Consider the following 19783-nt stretch of genomic DNA (forward strand, 5'->3'; position numbering starts at 1 on the left):
AGGAAACGAGACGTTGTGTCCTCTTGCCACAACACGTGCTGTCCTCTGCAGCAGTCGTGAGAGGTCTCAGGCTCCTCAGAACTAAGGTGAATGAATGATGCACACCGTCTCCCTTTTATACCCGGATGTCCAGGGCGGAGTCCGGCATGCAAATTTCATTTGCCAATTTTCATTGGCCTTTTCTAAGTAGTCGGAAGCGATTGGTTCTCAGGGACGAACCCATCTGTCGGTTCGACACAACGTCTCGTTCCCTCCATCAGGGAACCGAGGTTACAAACGTAACCGAGACGTTGTATGCATGCCTAGCCAAAGCACAATCTGTTGTACGAAAACTAGCTGCGCGGCGGCAGATTAACCACCCAAACAAAAACCAGTCACGTGATTAAACACAACTGAGTGCTGCACGGCGACAGCACAGAAATCAACCCGTAACGTTACACATTCTGCCTGTAGTAGACCACAATCTGAAATCAAGAAAGAACTCTCTTACATTACTGCTGGCCTGCATGCAAAACTTCGAAAGTGGCATTTCTTTCTGGGTTGACACTGTTGAAGTCCTGCATGACGACATAAATGTTCAGTAAAAAAAGTCTGAAATTCGTTTTGCGCCATTTGGACAAGACCGCTCGTGATACTTGACCTTCACTAACGCCGTGACGTCATGAGACACTTGTGTTGTAGGGTTGCACGGTGTTCTGGTGCTACGGTAGCATCGCGATGCTAAAGCTTCAAATGACCCGCGATGCCTCTCTATTTTTGAAACGGTAGTATCGTAGTACCGTAGTTAACGTTGCATATGCGCATTAATATTTACTTGAACACTTACATCTGCCTTTTTGCGGTGTTTATCTCCAAAATGAATGTGTGTTTTGAATGATTCGGACGAGTTAATGATTCAAATTGGCGATTTGAACGAGTTGGTTAAATGATTCACTAACTCAGTGGAAAATTGACGCCACCTACTGGCCGTTTTAGTTCTGCATTTAAAGTAAGCCTAATATCTCCCTTTATAAAGACTGCTGTATCAATTAAATTTGTCCCACATTTGAATTAGTTCCTACGTGAAAAATGATCTAGTGTACTTTAGTATTTACTACAGTAAACTACTAAAACTCATAGATACTAGTGTTTTTGAGTCTTATCATAGTAAATATTTAAGTGTACTACAGTATTTATAGTATTTACAAATGACTAAATGTAAATGTATTTGCTACAATTTTTCCAATTACTACAGTTAATACAACAACATATTCTAGTGCAAAGTATAATACAGTTTACTATAGTAAATACAAAATGTTTAATTTAAATCTGTGTTTTTTGTATAGATTTGAATTATATGGCACAGCATCGCGATACTACTTGGTATCGAGATACTTCAGCTGGTATAGTATCGTAAGACATGTTTATGGTAGGCCTGCCGTGACAACCCTATTGTGTTGTCATTGTAACAGTAACGTTATTAAAACAAAAACAGTAATGTTATTAATGTTTTCAATGGATATTAGTGACTAGACACATGAATAAAATGTATTATGTTTATTTTTTATAAAACATTTTCATTTACTGAGTGTCTATTTACACAGAGTAACGTTACAAATATCCCACCCAAGGCAGCAATGCTTTTTACTCTAACCGAAAATAGCTGTATTTTCTTTGGATTAAGTAGAAATAGTAGTCAGATGCTATCGATACTTATAAATAGTGGCAGATAACGTTACTATTTGCACCTCAGTTTTGTTGTGCATTAAACATTATGCAATTATAACAGTGTGTAAATCATTATATTTTAGGAAATTATTAAAATGATGGCAACTTATTGAGATATTAAAGCCCTACACCCCTAACCTTACCCTAAAATTTATGAATAAAAATGAATTTCAAGTCTTAAATCAATTTTATTGAAAACAAATGCGAGAGTTGGATTAGACTCCCTGCCTCCCGTGTCACGCTACACAGACTTTACACCTCACGCCACTGGAGTTATTGTTTAAAATGAAGTCGTTCTTACATTTTCTCTATTCCAATCACATATTGATGGGCGGACCTGGTGCAAATAGTGTCTGCGTTTATTTATTTATCTTTCACACTGTTTCATTTTTTCTTTCGCTTGACGCCAGGGGGTGCTGCAGCGCCACTTCCCGCGGCTATGGACTCTGGCGTCTCTAAAGCTCACCGGCGCCATCTTGTGCAATTATCGAATTTGTTTAAAGTTTATAGAACTTTGTGAGTGAGTTACACACATTTAATGTTTCACATTTCTGTGACTGTGTGTTTTTTATTGCGCGCTTGAGTGTGTGCATGTGTGCATAGAAGCATAGAAAAAACTAAAATTGCAGTTCTATCTCTGAACGCCAAGGAGCGCAAAACTGCTATGTAAAACGCGAGTCAACATTTATTCTTCGTTGTGTTTTTCGGGACTGACATCAAACAAGCTCCACACAGCGGCCATGGCATCGTCTTTGGAGCAGTGCAGGTTTTTAGAATGTTTGAAAAGGAAGCGTGTTAAAATAACCCTGCTCGATACACAAGTAATGGGCGTTATACACCGGATCAATCTGAACAAGACGGTGATTTTAGAGGACGGTAAGTCATCAACACGTGTCTGTTCTATATGAAGTTTGGCACTTACGAAACCTAACCATGGTTTTAATAATAGTATAACCACACAGTAACAGTAAACCGTCGTAATAGTTTTTTGGCGGTAAAACCATGTTTAATTTTGTAAGGTATTTGTGCATGTATAATGGACTTAGTTTGGTGTTTATCTGTGCTATAGTATACGAAGTACAAAGCGGGAAGAAATTTCCAGGTGTCAAACTCTTTTTTGGACACGACATCGTTAAAGGTAAAATCCATAATCAAATATTGTGTCATTTTGATTTACAATACATTACATAAAGCAAATCTTCGACAGTTCTGTTAATCCACATAAGACATCTTGCATACTCTTTATTTTAGTTGAATTTCCATTCTCTGGGAATCATGACAATATGTAAGTTTGTCTTCACAAGATTAATATGCTGAATATTTTAATATGTTTTTTTCCATTACTTTAGGTAGAATAATGAGTGTTTATTTGTAAAACTCTCTTAGGTCTGGTGTTGATGAAGCCCACAAGTCAAAATTTCAGACTTGCCGAAACAGGACCATGCTGGGTAGATGTGTTTGTTTTGTCAGAAAACATAGCCTTACATGAATTTAAATGATTACATATTTACTTATTTGCATATGTTGTGCTTTCATAGATCACAATGTACATGATGACACCGTCAATTATGTGGTGATAGATGAGCTTCAGGAACAGTTTGGCCCAGCGGTGAGTTGCCTATCCTGTCATTTTATTTCCTATGTATCATGGTATACCAATGATTAACGTCATTATTTGCCTTGCAGGTTACACACATCCAAGAACAAAAAGTGATCGGAATTGGAGCTGACTGTTTTGAGCAAGAGAGGCTTTGTTGGTTTAAGGTTAGTGGAATATACTTAGTTTTACCTCAGTAAGTTCAATGATATGTGCCTGCAGTGTTTCCCACAGAATTTTGTGAGACCATGGGGGCTAAACGTATTTTCCTCTAGGGGAAAGAAAAAGTTGCATATTTTAAAGGTAAATTCTGCAATCTGGTGATTTTTAGACGATCTTTCTCTCCAACGTCTCTCTGCTGGAAAGTATCTCCATGAGTATCTCTGCTAAAAGCCTTAGTACCGTGGGTCCTAACGTGTCTCTGCTGGAAAGTCTTTATAATATTAACACAGGTCCTAGCCCCTGCCTGACTTTTATCCTTTGTTTTATACTTAAATACCTTTTATTTTATGTAATAAGACATAGCTCTTTCTACAGTCTTTCTTATGCCTGCAAAATCTCTTCCCTGCGTCAACATGAGAATGACATCTTTTTGTACTGTGGTGGCCACCGTCGTGTTTGGACTGAGCGATTCGCTGCAAATATATAATACAATGCTAGTGACAGCTGTTAATCAAAAACTGCGCCTTTAAGAGTTGTTTAGGGTCCTGTAATTTAATGCAGCTTGGAGAAGTGCATTTGGGGAAATTGTAATGTTCAATATTTTATCTTATGAAAATAAAATGTATTATGAAAAAATGCGCATTTAAGAAAAGTAAATATGGTTTTCTTTATACTGTCAATTACAGTTTTTGGATAGAAAATCGGAATCTAAAAAAATCGGAATCACGGCCAAGAAAATTGCAATCGGTGTATCTCTACTATAAATAGTCTAAATTTACAAATTAAGTGCACTATTTGACAGTGGTCACCAACCCTGCTTCCATCCTGCAGACTGCAGCTCCAACCCTGCTTCAGCACACCTGTCTGTAATTATCAGGCAAACCTGAACACCTTGATTAGATAGTTCAGGTGTGTTTGATTGGGGTTGGAGCTGAAATCTTCAGGACAGTCGATCTCCAGGAGCAGGGTTGGTGACCACTGCTCTAGAGTCACACTCAACCTATCTGTCTCCTGTTAAAGACAACCTGCTTAATAATAATGCACACCTGAATAAAAGGCATCACTTTATACCCTGTTAACAATGATAAGGTAGTTGCACCCATGCACCTGAGATGGGCAATATGTAGAAAATATTTTAGTATATTTGTTCACCTCCAATGAAGACTTTGAAAAGGTAAAACTGTTGTTTTGTGAGAGGAAAAAAATAGAAAACAGCAGGCGGATTTTAATGAGCCTGAGGACGAACAAAGTGATATTTGAGATGTTTAAAATAAAACTAACCACGAAGAAGTTCAGGTAACGTATCTGTTATACAGTGGCTTGCAAAAGTATTCAACCCCCTTCGTTTTATTCACATTTTTTATGCTGCTGCCTTATCTTAAACTACTTTAAATGATTTTTTTTTTACATTAATCTACACTCCATGCACAATAATGACAAAACAAAAAACAGATTTTTGACAGCTTTGCAAATTTAAAAAAATAAAATAAATAAGTACATTGCATAAGTATTCACACCCTTAACTCAGAAAATGGTTATAGCGCCTTTACAGACTCAAATCTTTTTGGGTATGATGTGAAAAGCTTTACACATCTGCATTTGGCAATTTTCAAAAAATAATAATTTAGAGTAGTTTAAGATAAGGCAGCAGCATAACAAAATGTGAATAAAAAGAAGGGGGTTGAATACTTTTGCAAGCCACTGTAAGACACCGATGGATCATTTCAAATCCGTTCACAACGAGAATGAACGACAGGCGAATTCTTTTGTTAAGTTTTATTTGAAGTTATCTTTGTTGTGATGTGAACATGCGGAAAACTGTCATTGTTACTAAAACTAAAATCAACACAATAACATAACAAGCCTTTTCGTTTTGCTTTAAACTCTATCAACAATAAAATATATAATTTTTCTTACAGTATAATACAGTGTTTCCCATAGGATTTTGACCAAACTTGTGGCGCTGGTGACGTCACACACTAATTGGCATATTTGTGACGGCATCGCGTCGTGTTAGTTTTAGCACTTATCTGTTTTTCTTCTACTCTCTTATCTGTCACATTATACTGTATTTTACAACGGGATGCCACCAGCAGTCACTTTAACCGCTGCTAAAATCCTGATTTATGAACGCAACATCATCGGACAAAATCACAATACAGTACATCTACATTAAAGAGCGGCTATATGCTGTTTGCCCTTTCTCGACAATGTGTTGCTGTATTACGAACGCTTCTTTGATTTTAAATGCAAGTGACAGTTAAATACGAGAGGCTGAGGGCTCGCGTGCACACATTGAGCTCATCGGAAGAGAGTGCATGCGAACACGGAAGAGGAGGATGCGCACGCGGCCACGCTCCACTCACACCAGAACATGTGAGCGAAGCAGAGCGGTGTGTCGCTCCGCTCAATATTTCGCTCAATGACTGTGCGCTTCGCTCAGTCGTTTAGGGACCAAGCAAACGCTCCACTCACATTACGCTCACCGGTAAACCAAATCCCGCACAGATACCGCTCTGACATAAAATGTGTCTAGTAAGCCTAATTTTTTTCAGTTTGTAATAAACTTCTTGAATAAATGTCTCAGTTTAAGTAGTAGGCTGAAAAAGATTAGGATATGTCATTCTGTGACATTACAGCAAATATTTTTAGTCATTTTTTATTTAAAGAGTGCCTAGAATAACTGTATAATAACTGATAAAGTATATTTGATTTTCGTTTCACAGAATAAAAAATATATATATAAAAAACAGATAAATACAGATTATTATATATATATGTAAAATACAACTATTACAAGCAGGGATATTTAAAAAAAAGAAGATAGGTAATAGCAGATAGAGTGCAAACCAGTGAAATATACAACAGTGCAGATGTAAGGTAGTGCAAAGAGCTTATTAGTCTGTTCAAAGTGACAAAGAGAGCAGGCTTTGTTTAACCGTTCAGAAGAGGTAGTTGAAGAGGGGCAGACCGATGCTGCATAAAGTGACTAGTGCGTGTCAGTGTATGTTGTGGGGGGGGGAGTGGGAGGAATCCCCTGCCACAGGCTCCGAATCCCCTGCCACAGGCTCCGAGTGTCTCTGCTGTCGCTGAAGTGATGGGCTGTTCTCCTGGAGTACTGTCTCTTAGCCTCTCTGACACCGCGGGCTAGATTGGCCCTTGCTGTCTTCAGGCTCTCCTCATCTCCAGCTCTGAAGGCAGCGTTCCGAGCCTTGAGGAGACTATAGACCTCCCCTGTCATCCACAATCTTACTTTTGTGCTTGCGCACACTTTAAGTATGAAATCTATGCAAAGTTTTATAAATGAGACCCCAGATCATTCACCTATAGAGAACATTTGGCGCATCATTAAATGAAAAATACGTCAAAGACGACCACAAACTCTTCAGCAGCTGGAAACCTATATCAGGCAAGAATGGGACCAAATTCATACACCAAAACTCCAGAAACTCATCTCCCCTTCTTTTGTAAGAAGGGGAGATGCTACACCATGGTAAACATGTCCCTGTGCCAACTTTTTTGAGACCTGTAGCAGGCCTCAAATTTGAAATGAGCTCATTTTGTGCATAAAATTGTAAAATTTATTGGTTTAAACATTTATGTTCTCTTGGTTCTGTTACTATAGAACCTATTCTTGTACTATCTTTCTGTTTGAATTTGCCTTTTCGTTTTCATTTTATTCACATAAAATAGGCGGATGGAAACATAGCTACAGTTTTCTGAGTGAACGGACAGCGTCCACAAGTGCTGCATTTTTAAAAACCAAAAGCATTGTTTTCTGTGAGTGAACAGCGGTGCTCAGACTCTGGAGACTTAAAATCCTCCCGTGGCAAAGAGCAAAAGTTAAAATGAAAGTTAAAAATGCACATTGTTTAAAGGAGTCATGAATTAAGACCTCAATTTTAAACCGAGCTTTTGTTATATAAGAGGGAATCGTATTCAAGCGAACATCCTAAGTGTCAGAACTGAAAACGCCCTTGTTGTTGAAATTACAACTGTTATTGAGACCAGGCCCAGCGAACGCCAGGTCCTGGAATGCACCTATCATAGATAGATTGAACACCGCCTCCACAGAAGAATATCAACGACTACTTCTGTAGCCCTGCCCACTTGTTCGCGCATGACAGTACTGAAGTAACACAAGTTGCGCGGAACCAGATAGAGCGAGCAAGCAATAAACATGCCGTTAAAGATCGCAAAATATTGTGGAGTCAGTGCCTGGTTGTGGAAGAACACAGTCGCTGCATAACCTTCCTTCGGATTCCCACATTAGTAATGCGTGGTTGAAGTTTATTTTTGAAGACGTTCCGGCTCACGTGGGTAAAACATTGAGCGTGATTTGGCGGGCTCATATATAATTTTTCAAGGTTTTATCCACCGTTTGCAAATAATGTAGGCTGTTTTGAAGTGTTTTGATATTATTTTGGGTGCTGGGTCATATCCATACCCTGTCGTTTTGGCCGGGAGTCTCCCGTTTGTTTATTTATTATGGAAACTCTCATAACATTTGAGACCCACGATCGCGGTGATCTTCTGTCCGGTTCGTGATCACGGGTCTCAAATGCTGACAGGTACGGTCATATATCATTAAACACCATACAGCTATAGGCTATACAAACTAAACGTAAAGCCTTGCCATCACATCCGGGAAATAAGTCAGTAAATTTGAGTAAAATCACAGGCTTCATTTATCCCATGCAAATGCGCCTCATGAAATACAGATGTGGGGAGGTCATTTCTAAATCACACGAGGTCCCCAGATAATACTAATCCTGTGCGAATAGGGCTAATGTGTAACCTAACGTTACGTCTCTAACCAAATTCACAGAAGGCTCCAACTAAGTTTACTATGCAAAATGCTATCCAATCATAGTAGTGGGCATTTACTTCCAAGTCTTCAATGCGGCACACCCATTAAAACCGAGCTTTTGTTGAGCCGGCCTCAAAACCCGGGTAGAAAACAGCCTATTACTTTTTGATTTTTATGTTTTTAAATGTCATAAGTAGACCTCATACAACAGTATAAAACAATAAACAAGGCCAGTTCATGGCACCTTTAAGATTAAATTACATGATATGGAACTTTAATGCATTAACTTTTGTTTTTTATACAGGTTGCCACTAAGAACATAGTGTACCTCTTTGATATCCTTTTGCTTGGTGGAAGAGCTTTTAGGAACGGACTGTGCATGATTCTGGAAAATCAATACATACTAAAGGTAAGAAGATCTTAAATATTATGGCAAGCAGCTATTACAGGTCAAGCCCATCAATCCTTGGAGGTTTGACTGGTTCTAACATTATTGGTGTTCTTTTTGGCAAAAAGTGTTTTAATGTGCAATGATCAAAATGACTAAAGGCCAAGACACACCAAACAGACACCAAAGAACTAGCACTGAGGTGTCCTGACCGTGACGTCTCCTCGCATCACCTGTGTACTATAGTTAACAATCAACTAGTGATTACCTTCTGAGAACAATACACTTCTATACCAGGAGGTGGCGCTAAAAATGGTGGCTATACAAGCAAGTGTTGTTATTTTCAGTCATGGCTTCTAAATTTTATTCGGCACTGGCATTATCAGACGTTGGTCTTTTTCTTGTCAAAAAAGGAAAGAAACGGATAAGATGAAATTCCTCTAAATGGGTGAGGTCATGGATAATGCTGCGTTTGGTTTCGTCAGTTCCATTTTTTCTCGTGTGCTCATTTACTAGGTGAACAGCTAATCTGACTTCTCTTTCTTTCCGGCAATGCCTAAAAGGCCTTGTTTATAATGTTTTATTGACTTTGTCGCGTTATTTTGAGATACAGCATAACAGGCTGTTTCACGAGTTTACCTATGCAGATAATGGCGTTTGCAGGAGAGGAAAGAATATGCTTATTTAGCGTGCTGTCCGGGGAGCGGGCTCCGAGCTTGTGGCGCTGGTGTGTTTGCGTTGTGTTAGTGTTAGCACTTGTTATCTGTTTTTCTTCTACTCTCTGATCTTGTCACATTATACTGTATTTTACAATTGAATGCCACCAGCAGTCACTTTAACTGCTCTTAAAATCCTGATTTATAAACGCAACATCATCGGACAAAATCACAATACAGCACGTTTCCATTATAGAGCAGCTATATGCTGTTTGCCCTTTCTCCACAATGTGTTGCTCTATTATGAATGCTTATTTTATTTTAAATGCAAGTGACAGTTAAATACACTACACGGAGCTAGCTACATGGTTAGCTACTCGCGGACGAGAGGCCGAGGGCTCACACACACATGGAGCTCATCGGAAGAGAGTGCATGCGAACACAGAAGAGGACGCGCACGCAGCCACGCGCCACTCACACCAAACAAGTCAGGAAAGAGAGAAGATGCTAAAGCGTAGTTTATCCACTAGTTAATCGATCACAGATACAGTCATTATCCCGGATGGATAGAAAATTACTAAATGTGACTCCAAATATACTTGAGTGGCCATTAATATACCTGGGCGACCACCCAAGTAAATGCATTGTATGGGAAATGCTGACATTATAGTTAGTCTACTTAAATCTAACTTGTTTAACTAATTAAATTGGTGTAATTAAATGTTCAATACAAAGATTTAACTGTTTTGACATAATTTACTTGACCTTGAAATTAAATTAAACCAGGTCATTACCTTTATTTTGAAGTGAAGTATTCATTCAGCGTATTCATTCAGTACATTCAACCAATGTAACGCTCTGACAGAGCTCACACTCAAACGCCATTGGCTCGCGTATCTTTGAAGCTGCACCGTCTTTGCTTGAGACCGTAATGAATGAGAAATATCTTTCAAAAATACATATAACATAAACTGTATTACAATTCTTCAGTCATGCAAATCACATACTTGGTTCGATCTTTAGCATGTCATTCAATCTTTTAATGTACAGGATGACTCACTTCATCACTTCTTTAATCGGAACAGTGCTGGTTTCTTTTGGCTTACTTTATATTGCATTTCATGTTACTCAGCAGCTCACATTAGCGGATAAATAAACGTGCATATAAAAACGTTTGTGCTTGCCTTTGTAATTAGTTTCGGGGTAACTGTGTTTTACCGGCGATTGTGAAGGAAGATAAGATGCTTTGTAAACCACGTGGAGACACAGATTGTCTCTTGTGCTTCCCCTTCTCCCAGAGACTTCTCTCTACCGCATATGTGAGATAAGCACATGTGATGTGCTGGCGCAGAGTAGGTAGGTTCTATTCATTGACTGCTCACATTATATCGTGAAATATCCCCATCTCTCTACGATGCGCATCGTAACATTTTTGCATCGCGAAATATCTTACTACGAAGTATCGTTACAGCACCAGTTTTCTGCTCGTGCGGGCGTTTGTCAATGGAACATAAATTCCGGTACACATTCGCAAACAATAGAGTGCCTGTAGATTATGTCTGATAACATGCAAAAGAAACTGAGAAGAAGCAAAAGAAACTGAGAAGAACCATGACTTGGCTAAACTTGCCTCTCCAATATTTTATAATGAATTTAGACAGCGATACCAAACTCAACCGCTAGATGTCAATGTCCCATACGTTTTGCGACAAAGGTACACGACCCATTCAACAAATTGTTTATTTAATAAAATTAAAATAACATATTTCAACAAATCGTTTAATACAATTATTATACAATAAAATAATATAAATTAAATTAAAAATAAACATTTATATTGTTAGCCACTTGCCAGACCAATCAACAAACACAGACTTGAAGTTATCTTCTGTCCAGGCACGTGCGTCTGATGAAACCATCTATAAGACAACTCAATATTTGCGCCCTGTTTGAGACTTTGAGATTTACGAGTGCGCGCCTCGAATTAATGCATGCACATTACCTTCACAGCATGCAAGCGAGTTTCCTAAATGACTTGTCTTATTACAGCATACTGCAATCCTATTAAAAATTGTCTACGTTATTTGATTCGTTGTAAGGTATTGGGAAGTTTAAATGTGTATCCATCGACAAACATACATTAGCCAAACTTTGTGTGTCTGTTTTGCATGTTATTATTTTCAACAAACCTTATTATATATGCGTTGGCAGATTTAAAGTGCACTCGGAAAGTATTCACAGCGTTTCACTTTTTCCACATTTTATGTTACAGCCTTATTCCAAAATGGATTAAATTCGTTATTTTCCTCAAAAATCTACAAACAATGCCCCATAATGACAACGTGAAAGAAGTTTGTTTTAAACCTTTGCAAAATCATTAAAAATAACATGTACATATGTATTCACATTCTTTGCTCATTCACATACTTTGTTGATGCACCTTACAATTACAGCCTTAAGTCTTAAGCCGGTTTTCATGAAGGATGTCTCTGTACATTGCTGCATTCATCTTTCCCTCGATCCTAACTAGTCTCCCAGTTCCTGCTGCTGAAAAACATCTCCACAGCATGATGCTGCCACCACCATGCTTCACTGTAGGGATGGTATTGGCCAGGTGATGAGTGTTGCCTGGTTTCCTCCAGACATGACACTTTCTATTCAGGCCAAAGAGTTCGATCTTTGTTTCATCAGACCAGAGAATTTTGTTTCTCATTGTCTGAGAGTCCTTTAGGTGCCTTTTGGCATACTCCAGGCGGACCGTCATGTGTCTTTTACTGAGGAGTAGCTTCCATCTGGCCGCTCTAAAATACAGGCCTGATTAGTGGAGTGCTGCAGAGATGATTGTTCTTCTAGAGGGTTCTCCTCTCTCCAAAGAGAAACGCTGGAGCTCTGGAGAGTTCTTTATTTTTTAAAGAGTACATAACTAGGGATTTTTAAGGTCCTACTTTGGTTTATGCAGTGTCCAACAACAACTTTATGTACATAGAAGATGTAAAAACACTATTATTTCCTAATAATAGGCAGTTATTCTTACCTTACTTCTTGACTGACTCAAATGATGCATTCCGTGTTTCATCTGTCTAATCCCCTCCTTTCCGCTAACCTAGTCTGATGTGATTGGTCAGATGGTCTAGTCTGCTGTGATTGGTCTACCGCGAATGAGGCTCACCAGCTACATTGTTTGGGGGAGAAGAGTGAAGTTTTCACGGGCAGTCCTCACAAAACGTAGGCGGGGATTATATGTAGTGATGTAAATTCGCGGCTGTTCGCGAATCGGACTAGGGACGACTCGTTTGTGTGATTCAGAGTAGACTCCCTTTTTTCCAAGCCAATAACTTTGTTATTTTGTACTCTTTAAGTAATAAAAAAATACACAACAAATTCACAATTAAAGTTTTAAGTGAATGTGAAATGAGCATGGACACAAACATTGCTAGACACGAACATGGCTAGAAAGATGTTATAGTGTTTACTGTTTACCCTTCAGCTACAACTAAATGCACCCCATAGTTGTATTAAATAGGGGCAGAAAATGCGTTGAATATATCAACAGATTAAGTCCATTTGCAGAGAGCCTTCTTGGCTACATTATATGTGCATTATTTTAAAAACAGACATTATAATGAATAAGTATGCCTATACATGCAGTCAGAGTAAAAATCTTGACAGACTGCATGTCTATCAGACTGACAGATAGATGCTATAAGGTTTTAGCACTTTCACTGCTGTGTCTCGCTTGTCTTTCTTGTCAAATGCGTTGCTGTGTTAAGAACGAGCGCCCATTGATTTTAAATGTGCACAACAGTTTTATTGCATTACAGAAGCGTCATGTGCTTTTCGAATTAACGTTAGTTTCACTTTAAAACTTGTGTTAAAACGGTCTTTCACTATGATGAATCCACTGGTCATGCACGTTCCGAGCGCCATCCGTGCGGATCACAGATCATTCGCGATCCGTTTAACCATTGTATAAGATGTGATGAATTTGTATTATCAGATCTATATTGGCACCGGGTCTCAGTACACAACCCTACCTATGAATGATGTGGGTTCAGCACACTACGTAGAGGAAAAAAGTATCCTACTTGACATCCCTGCTGACACTGCTGATAGAGTCAGGACTAATTCTCAGCATAAATCTGAATGAATGAAGCTTCCTTTTATACCTGAATGTCTGGTGCAGAGCTCGGTATGCAAATTTTATTCACCAGTTCTCATTACTAGAGAGATCAGAAGTTAAAAAAGAACCCCAATGTCACGTAATTTACATGCCTCTCTCCCTCCATCAGGGATCGGAGGTTACATAAAATGTTTTTAAGAAAACTAACAGATTTTTTTCTGAGGAAGTAAATGATTACTAAAGTTTCCACCTCTTTAGGTCACGCATGACTGCCGGTGCATTGCCAGATGCCTAAGAGCTCGGTTTGGAGTGAGCCTTACTAATGTGTTTGATACACAGGTATGTTTGTTATCAAAGTTTATATGATTAATTTTTTAAACGACAAGGATTGCTGTTGTTTTTACACATTGTTCTTCACAATTCCTTAAGGGCATACTCCACCCAAAAATAAATATTGTCATCATTTACTCAACCTCAAGTTGTTCCAAACCTGTACAAATTTCTTTGTTCTTATGAACACAAAGAAAGATAGTTGGAGAATGCTAGCAACTGACATTTCTGGGATATGAGGGGCCGTGTAGGCCTTAATTATTGAAACGACTCTTACAAACACTAGTGAAATAAAACCATCGATCGAACTTAGTGAAATTCATTCATACGTATTACTGAAACGACTCTTACTAACACTAGTGAAACCATTCATATGTATTACTGAAATATATTTTCAAATATTTTCATCATTTTATTAAAAATAAATACCTTACAATCTGATATGTGATAGGGAAAAAGTTCAGCAAACAGCAGTCCCGAACCTACGTTGACATGAAGTAGGTAACACATGCTTTATGCTCCACGCCACTGGAGCAGTCGATCTTCGTGTGACTTTCTTACATTTTGTGTATTCCAATCTGAACCTGATGGGCGGAGTTATATAAATAGCTTCTGCTTACAAAGCTGGCTACATGCATTGTAAATAGACACTCCGTATTTTTAATTTCTTCCAATAAGTGGTGGGGACAAAATTGACTTTGGCAAAAAGTGGTGGGGACATGTCCCACCCGTCCACCCGCAAATTACGCCTATGGGCACACTAACGTTAGAAGTTTGTTGTGGATTCAAAGTCGAAGCTAGAGAAGTAGCGCGGGCGATTGTAAAATATTACTCAGTAAATTTATTGCATCTGACAGGTTCCTGTTCGCTGACATATCTGCACATCAACGCGCGCCAAACTAAATGGAAGTGCGGATGCAGCTTCCTTTTCCAGTGAAATAAGCTCTCATCAACTACACTGAAATCTTTCATCAACTACACTGAAATCTTTCATCAACTATACCTGAAATCTTTCATCAACTATACCTGAAATGTTGCCTCATTGGTGCACCAGTGTTTATAAGAGGCTTTTTAGCATGCATATGCACGAATTTCACTAGTGTTTGTAAAAGATTACAGTAATACATATGAATGGATTCACTCGTGTTTGTAGATGCCTTTCATAAATAAATATGAACGAATTTCACTATTGCAGATCAATGTGTTTGTTTCACTGGTGGTTGTAAAAGGTATTTCAGTAATACATATGAATGGTTTCACTGGTGTTTGTAAGATGACTTTCAGTAATATGTATGAACGAATTTCACTATTGCAGATCGATGTGTTTGTTTCAGTAGTGGTTGTAAGAGGTATTTCAGTAATACATATGAATGGTTTCACTAGTGTTTGTAAGAGTCATTTCAGTAATACGTATGAATGAATTTCACTAAGTTCGATCGATGGTTTTATTTCACTAGTGTTTGTAAGAGTCATTTCAGTAATACGTATGAATGAATTTCACTAAGTTCGATCGATGGTTTTATTTCACTAGTGTTTGTAAGAGTCGTTTCAGTAATACGTATGAATGAATTTCACTAAGTTCGATCGATGGTTTTATTTCACTAGTGTTTGTAAGAGTCATTTCAGTAATTAAGGCCTACACGGCCCCTCATACTGGGACATCATTGACTACCATAGTAGTAAAAAAAGTTCTTTTGAACACAAAATTGGATATTTTGTAGAATTTAGGAAAGCAAACAGTTTTAGGGCAACTTTGACTACCATATTCCTACTATGGTAGTCAATGATGTCCCAGAAATGTCAGTTGCTAACATTTTTCCAAATATCTTTCTTTGTGTTGAACAGAACAAATACATGTATAAAGGTTTGGAACAACTTTGGGGGGGGGGAGTTCATGACAGAATTGTCACTTTAGGTGGAGTATCTCTTTAAATAGCATGCTCGTTTTGTTTATTTTTTGTGCCACAGGTAGCTGATATAATGCTTTTCAACAAGGACACAGGAGGCTTCCTACCAGACAGGGTCAGCACTCTGCAAGAAGTTGTCAGACTACACCTAAAAGTGCCCACAAGTGAAATGTTTCCTTTCTGGGCCCAAGAACAGTGCACTAAGGTGAAATTCAGCTGAAATTTAGAAAAAGAGTGTAATTAGATTTAAGCAGGATGTGAATATAGCTATATAAATAGTAAAACAGTTTGGTGAATAAGTAAGGTTTGCAGACAAACTATAATTTGGTATTAATGGCCTTAAAGGGATATTTCACACAAAAATGAAAATTCTGTCATTATTTACTTACCCTCAAGTTTTTCCAAACCTGTAAAAAAAAGTATTTGTTCTGATAAACACAAAGAAAGATATTTGGAAAAAATGTTAGCAATTTTCAGTTCTGGGACATCATTGACTACCATACAGTATAGGAAAAATTAATGGTAGTCAAATGTGCCCCAGAACTGTTTGATTTTCTAAATTCTTTAAAATATCTCTTATATGGGGATGGTTTTCGGCATGTTTTATGCAAATGACTAGTCTCGTGCATGCGGCCGCTCATTTAGAACCCTCCAAATTCACTAAAATAAGATCGATGTTAAGAACAGATTCACCTGTGTATGCACGTGTTGAGACTTTTCGTGAGAAGTTCTCCTATGTGCGCACACATACGAAACAATCCACGCAGTTATTAGTGAATGAGACTTGTTGATTTCTTCTTTTTTTCTTTGATTAACATTAGTGACAGGAGTCACAGCTGCAGATTTCAGAATGTGACCCCTTTAAGAGCTGCTGCTCTATGCATATCTGACGCGTTTCCCACTTTCACAACTTTTTGCATTCATTTAAGACTATTTACCTCGTTAAAGACCGTGCTTAAGAAAATACTAGATAAAATGTGTTTTCTGGCATAATATTGTGTTTTTTGTTAATTCAAGCACGAAAGGGAAGTTAAAGGGATACTTCAGCCATGAAACAAAATTTCCCCATGTTTTACTCACCCTCAAGGCATCCTAACTGAATATGACTTTCTTCTTGAAAAATAATGCAGTCAGAGTCATATTACCACGTATCATTTTACTTCCAAGTGGTAGATCATCCATCGATCAAAGAACTGCTCGACACGGCTCCGTGGTCTTAACAAAGGTCTTCTGAAGCGAATCGATGTGTTTGTGTAAGAGAAATATCCATCCATATTGAGAGCGCTATTAATGATATTGTCTAACTTAAGTTATCCCTCAGCTGCCGTGTCCAGCAGTTCTTTGATCGATGGATGCACTTTTTGGAGCTTCAAAAAATTGCCCCCCATCCACTCCCCTGCTGTCACGTTCGCACGTGTCAATACAACCATTTCAAATTGCGCTTAAATAGTTTAAAGGCCTTTATATGAATAAAAGAGTAATTATATAATGTAATGCTAGACAAAGGATGCCAGAAAAAATGGATGCTGCGTTAACTGCGTAAAATATTTTTAATGCGTTAATCTGAAAAAATTAATCGCATGCGGTAACGTGTTAACTTTGACAGCCCTAATTTTACATAGGCAATGAGCATAAGTGGTTCTTGTGTGCAATGAAAGTATAATAAATGCAAATAGTTTCACAATCTGCCGTTGCAACATCGTTTTCATGTCCCTTTTTATTGTCAGGAGAACCCAGAGGTCTGGTATATACGTCCTTGTCCACCTGCCCTGTTGACCGTCATGGCTGTTTCAGTCATTCACCTGCTTCCACTGCGACTAGTTTTATTGGATGCTCTCATGTCAGACTACACGAACCTCGTAGATTCCTACATGGGCAGCTACCAAAACCAATCTGTTAACCTGCTCCATTTTGACAGGGTAAGTCCATAAATATAAAAGGAATGTAATCTTATTACTTTTAGATTCCTTTAAGGTCACAGCTATAATACAGTCATTTAAGAAGAAATTGTATTTATTAAGGATTTGGTGTAAGATATTTGATGCAAAATGTAAGATATTTAATGCTAAATATAACCTATTTAAGAAAATGTCATAAAGTTGTAACCTTTGATAAAGTTTTTTTTTTTGTTGCTGTAAGGTATGGTTTTCACTGTACAAGGCTGCTATTTGCATTTTCTTCTTTGAAAACAAAAGGGCTGCGAAATTTCCTTGAATTGGTAGCGTTTTTTTCCCCACAGTCAACAGTGACCACGTTTACATGGACAACAATAATCCGATATTAACACGATTAAGACAATACTCTGATTAAGAATGGACCATGTAAACAGAGCTTTTTGATTAGCTTAATCTGTCTAAACTCAGACGGGTGGAGTACTCCTATTTTAGTCGCATTATGGAAGTGCGGTATAGACATGTACATACCTTAATCGCACTATTACCGGCGCGTAGGATCTTTCGCGGCACTTTGCGACAGGTTACACATACACAGCAGTGGACAGCCTTTTCGTTTTACGGCAAACAACATGGCTTCAAGCAAGAAAGCACATTTTTGGTCCGAACTGGAAACAAGAAAGATGCCAACAATTATAGAAAATAAATGAAACACCAAAAACTGTATGTGGTACCATGGCGAAGACGAACTGTTTGTTGATGCATGAAATTATGGAGGGAACGGCGTCGCTTAGGGACGTAATGACGTATGCCATTAATCCAACTTTGTAGTGTAACATGTAAAACGGGAACATTGAAGGTATATTCTTAAAGCAACTCATGTAAACACCTTAATCGTAATATTAGCTTACTCAGAATAAGGCAAATAATCCGATCACTGATGTCCATGTACACGTGGTCATTGTCTGAAGTAGCTGTGATGCAATCTGCATATGAGATTGTAGATTTGCGCATGCACCATCAGGTTGCTCACGTGAGTCATCACTGACAACAGAGCCACAACTACTGTATAATCAAGCAGCTCTCAAAAATAATAGTTATTATGTCAAAATACTGATTAATTCAGTTTTAAATGAAACCATTATAATCCTGATTGTATTCCCCTTTTTACAAAATGTAACCGTAATCTGATGTACATTTTGTAACTGTAATCTACACACATCGGATTACAGTTATATTTTGTAAAAAAGGAATACAATCCCTATATATACTATAGATATATTAGGGTAGGGCGATGTCAAACAAATTGGCATCGGACAATGTCTACAGTCAGGCTTTATAAAGTGAGGCGCATATAGGCATGAGCTGCGCAGAGACACAGCTTCTTTATACATCGCGAGCTGGGCAGTTATAAATTCAGGTGGGTGTCATCTGTACAGCGCGAGCTTCATAGTTGTAAAGTGAGGCTTGATGTTATTCTGATGTTATATTTAATAAAAAAGTTATACAGTGAGGCTCGTCGTTATACAACGCGGGCTGGGCAGACAAGCGTCTTCTTTATACCATGCGTGCTGCGCAAACACGCATCTTCTTAATACAGCGCGGGCTGCGCAGACACGCATCTTCTTTATACAAAGCGGGCTGCGCAGACACGCGTCTTCTTTATACCACACGGGGTGCGCAGACACGCGTCTTCTTTATACAAAGCAGCCTGCCCAGACACATGATTAATAAAAAAAAACCTGTATTTACAGTTTTTTTTTCTGTTGAGCAAATTATAGCAACATGTTCTTAACTGTTTCATTGAGAATTATATTTAATTTTTTACATTCTTTAAGCAGAATGGAAATGAACTCCCCAAAGAAGCCAGAGAATTGGAGGCAGTGAGGCAGAAACGATTGAAATGGGCTACTCATTGCTACATTGTTTCTGATGATGGCCTCCTGGAACGCTCAAGCTTTAAGCCCTCCCTTCACTCATAGATTATAAAGTCAGTGTGCCCTGGGTTATTTCCAGTCACTGCAACTGTATTCTTTAAATGCAGATGAAAAGAGAAAAGAGGTGATAAGCCCTAACATTATTTTGTCAGTCTGCCAATGTACAACTAAAATTGTAAAAAAAAACTGAAATTGAAAAATTGATACCAAACTGTAACGGCAGCATTTTCATGTAAAGTACACTTAATATTTTTTGTTTGTGATTATTTTGACTTGT

At 38.2% G+C, this 19783-nt stretch overlaps 1 protein-coding gene across 1 annotated transcript; it reads left to right on the plus strand.

Moving 5' to 3' along the window:
• The first annotated feature begins 2385 nt into the window (after positions 1-2385).
• exd1 (exonuclease 3'-5' domain containing 1) lies at positions 2386-19551 on the plus strand. The gene is made up of 11 exons (XM_057327645.1): positions 2386-2583; positions 2777-2845; positions 2959-2992; positions 3094-3155; positions 3246-3316; positions 3394-3471; positions 8581-8685; positions 13699-13779; positions 15739-15882; positions 17405-17596; positions 19408-19551. The coding sequence occupies exons 1-11, from the start codon at positions 2448-2450 to the stop codon at positions 19549-19551; spliced, it is 1116 nt and encodes a 371-aa protein (XP_057183628.1). The 5' UTR covers positions 2386-2447.
• The last annotated feature ends 232 nt before the right edge of the window (positions 19552-19783 follow it).

Source organism: Triplophysa rosa, unplaced genomic scaffold, assembly GCF_024868665.1.
Source record: "Triplophysa rosa unplaced genomic scaffold, Trosa_1v2 scaffold256_ERROPOS67334, whole genome shotgun sequence".
Taxonomy (NCBI): domain Eukaryota; kingdom Metazoa; phylum Chordata; class Actinopteri; order Cypriniformes; family Nemacheilidae; genus Triplophysa; species Triplophysa rosa.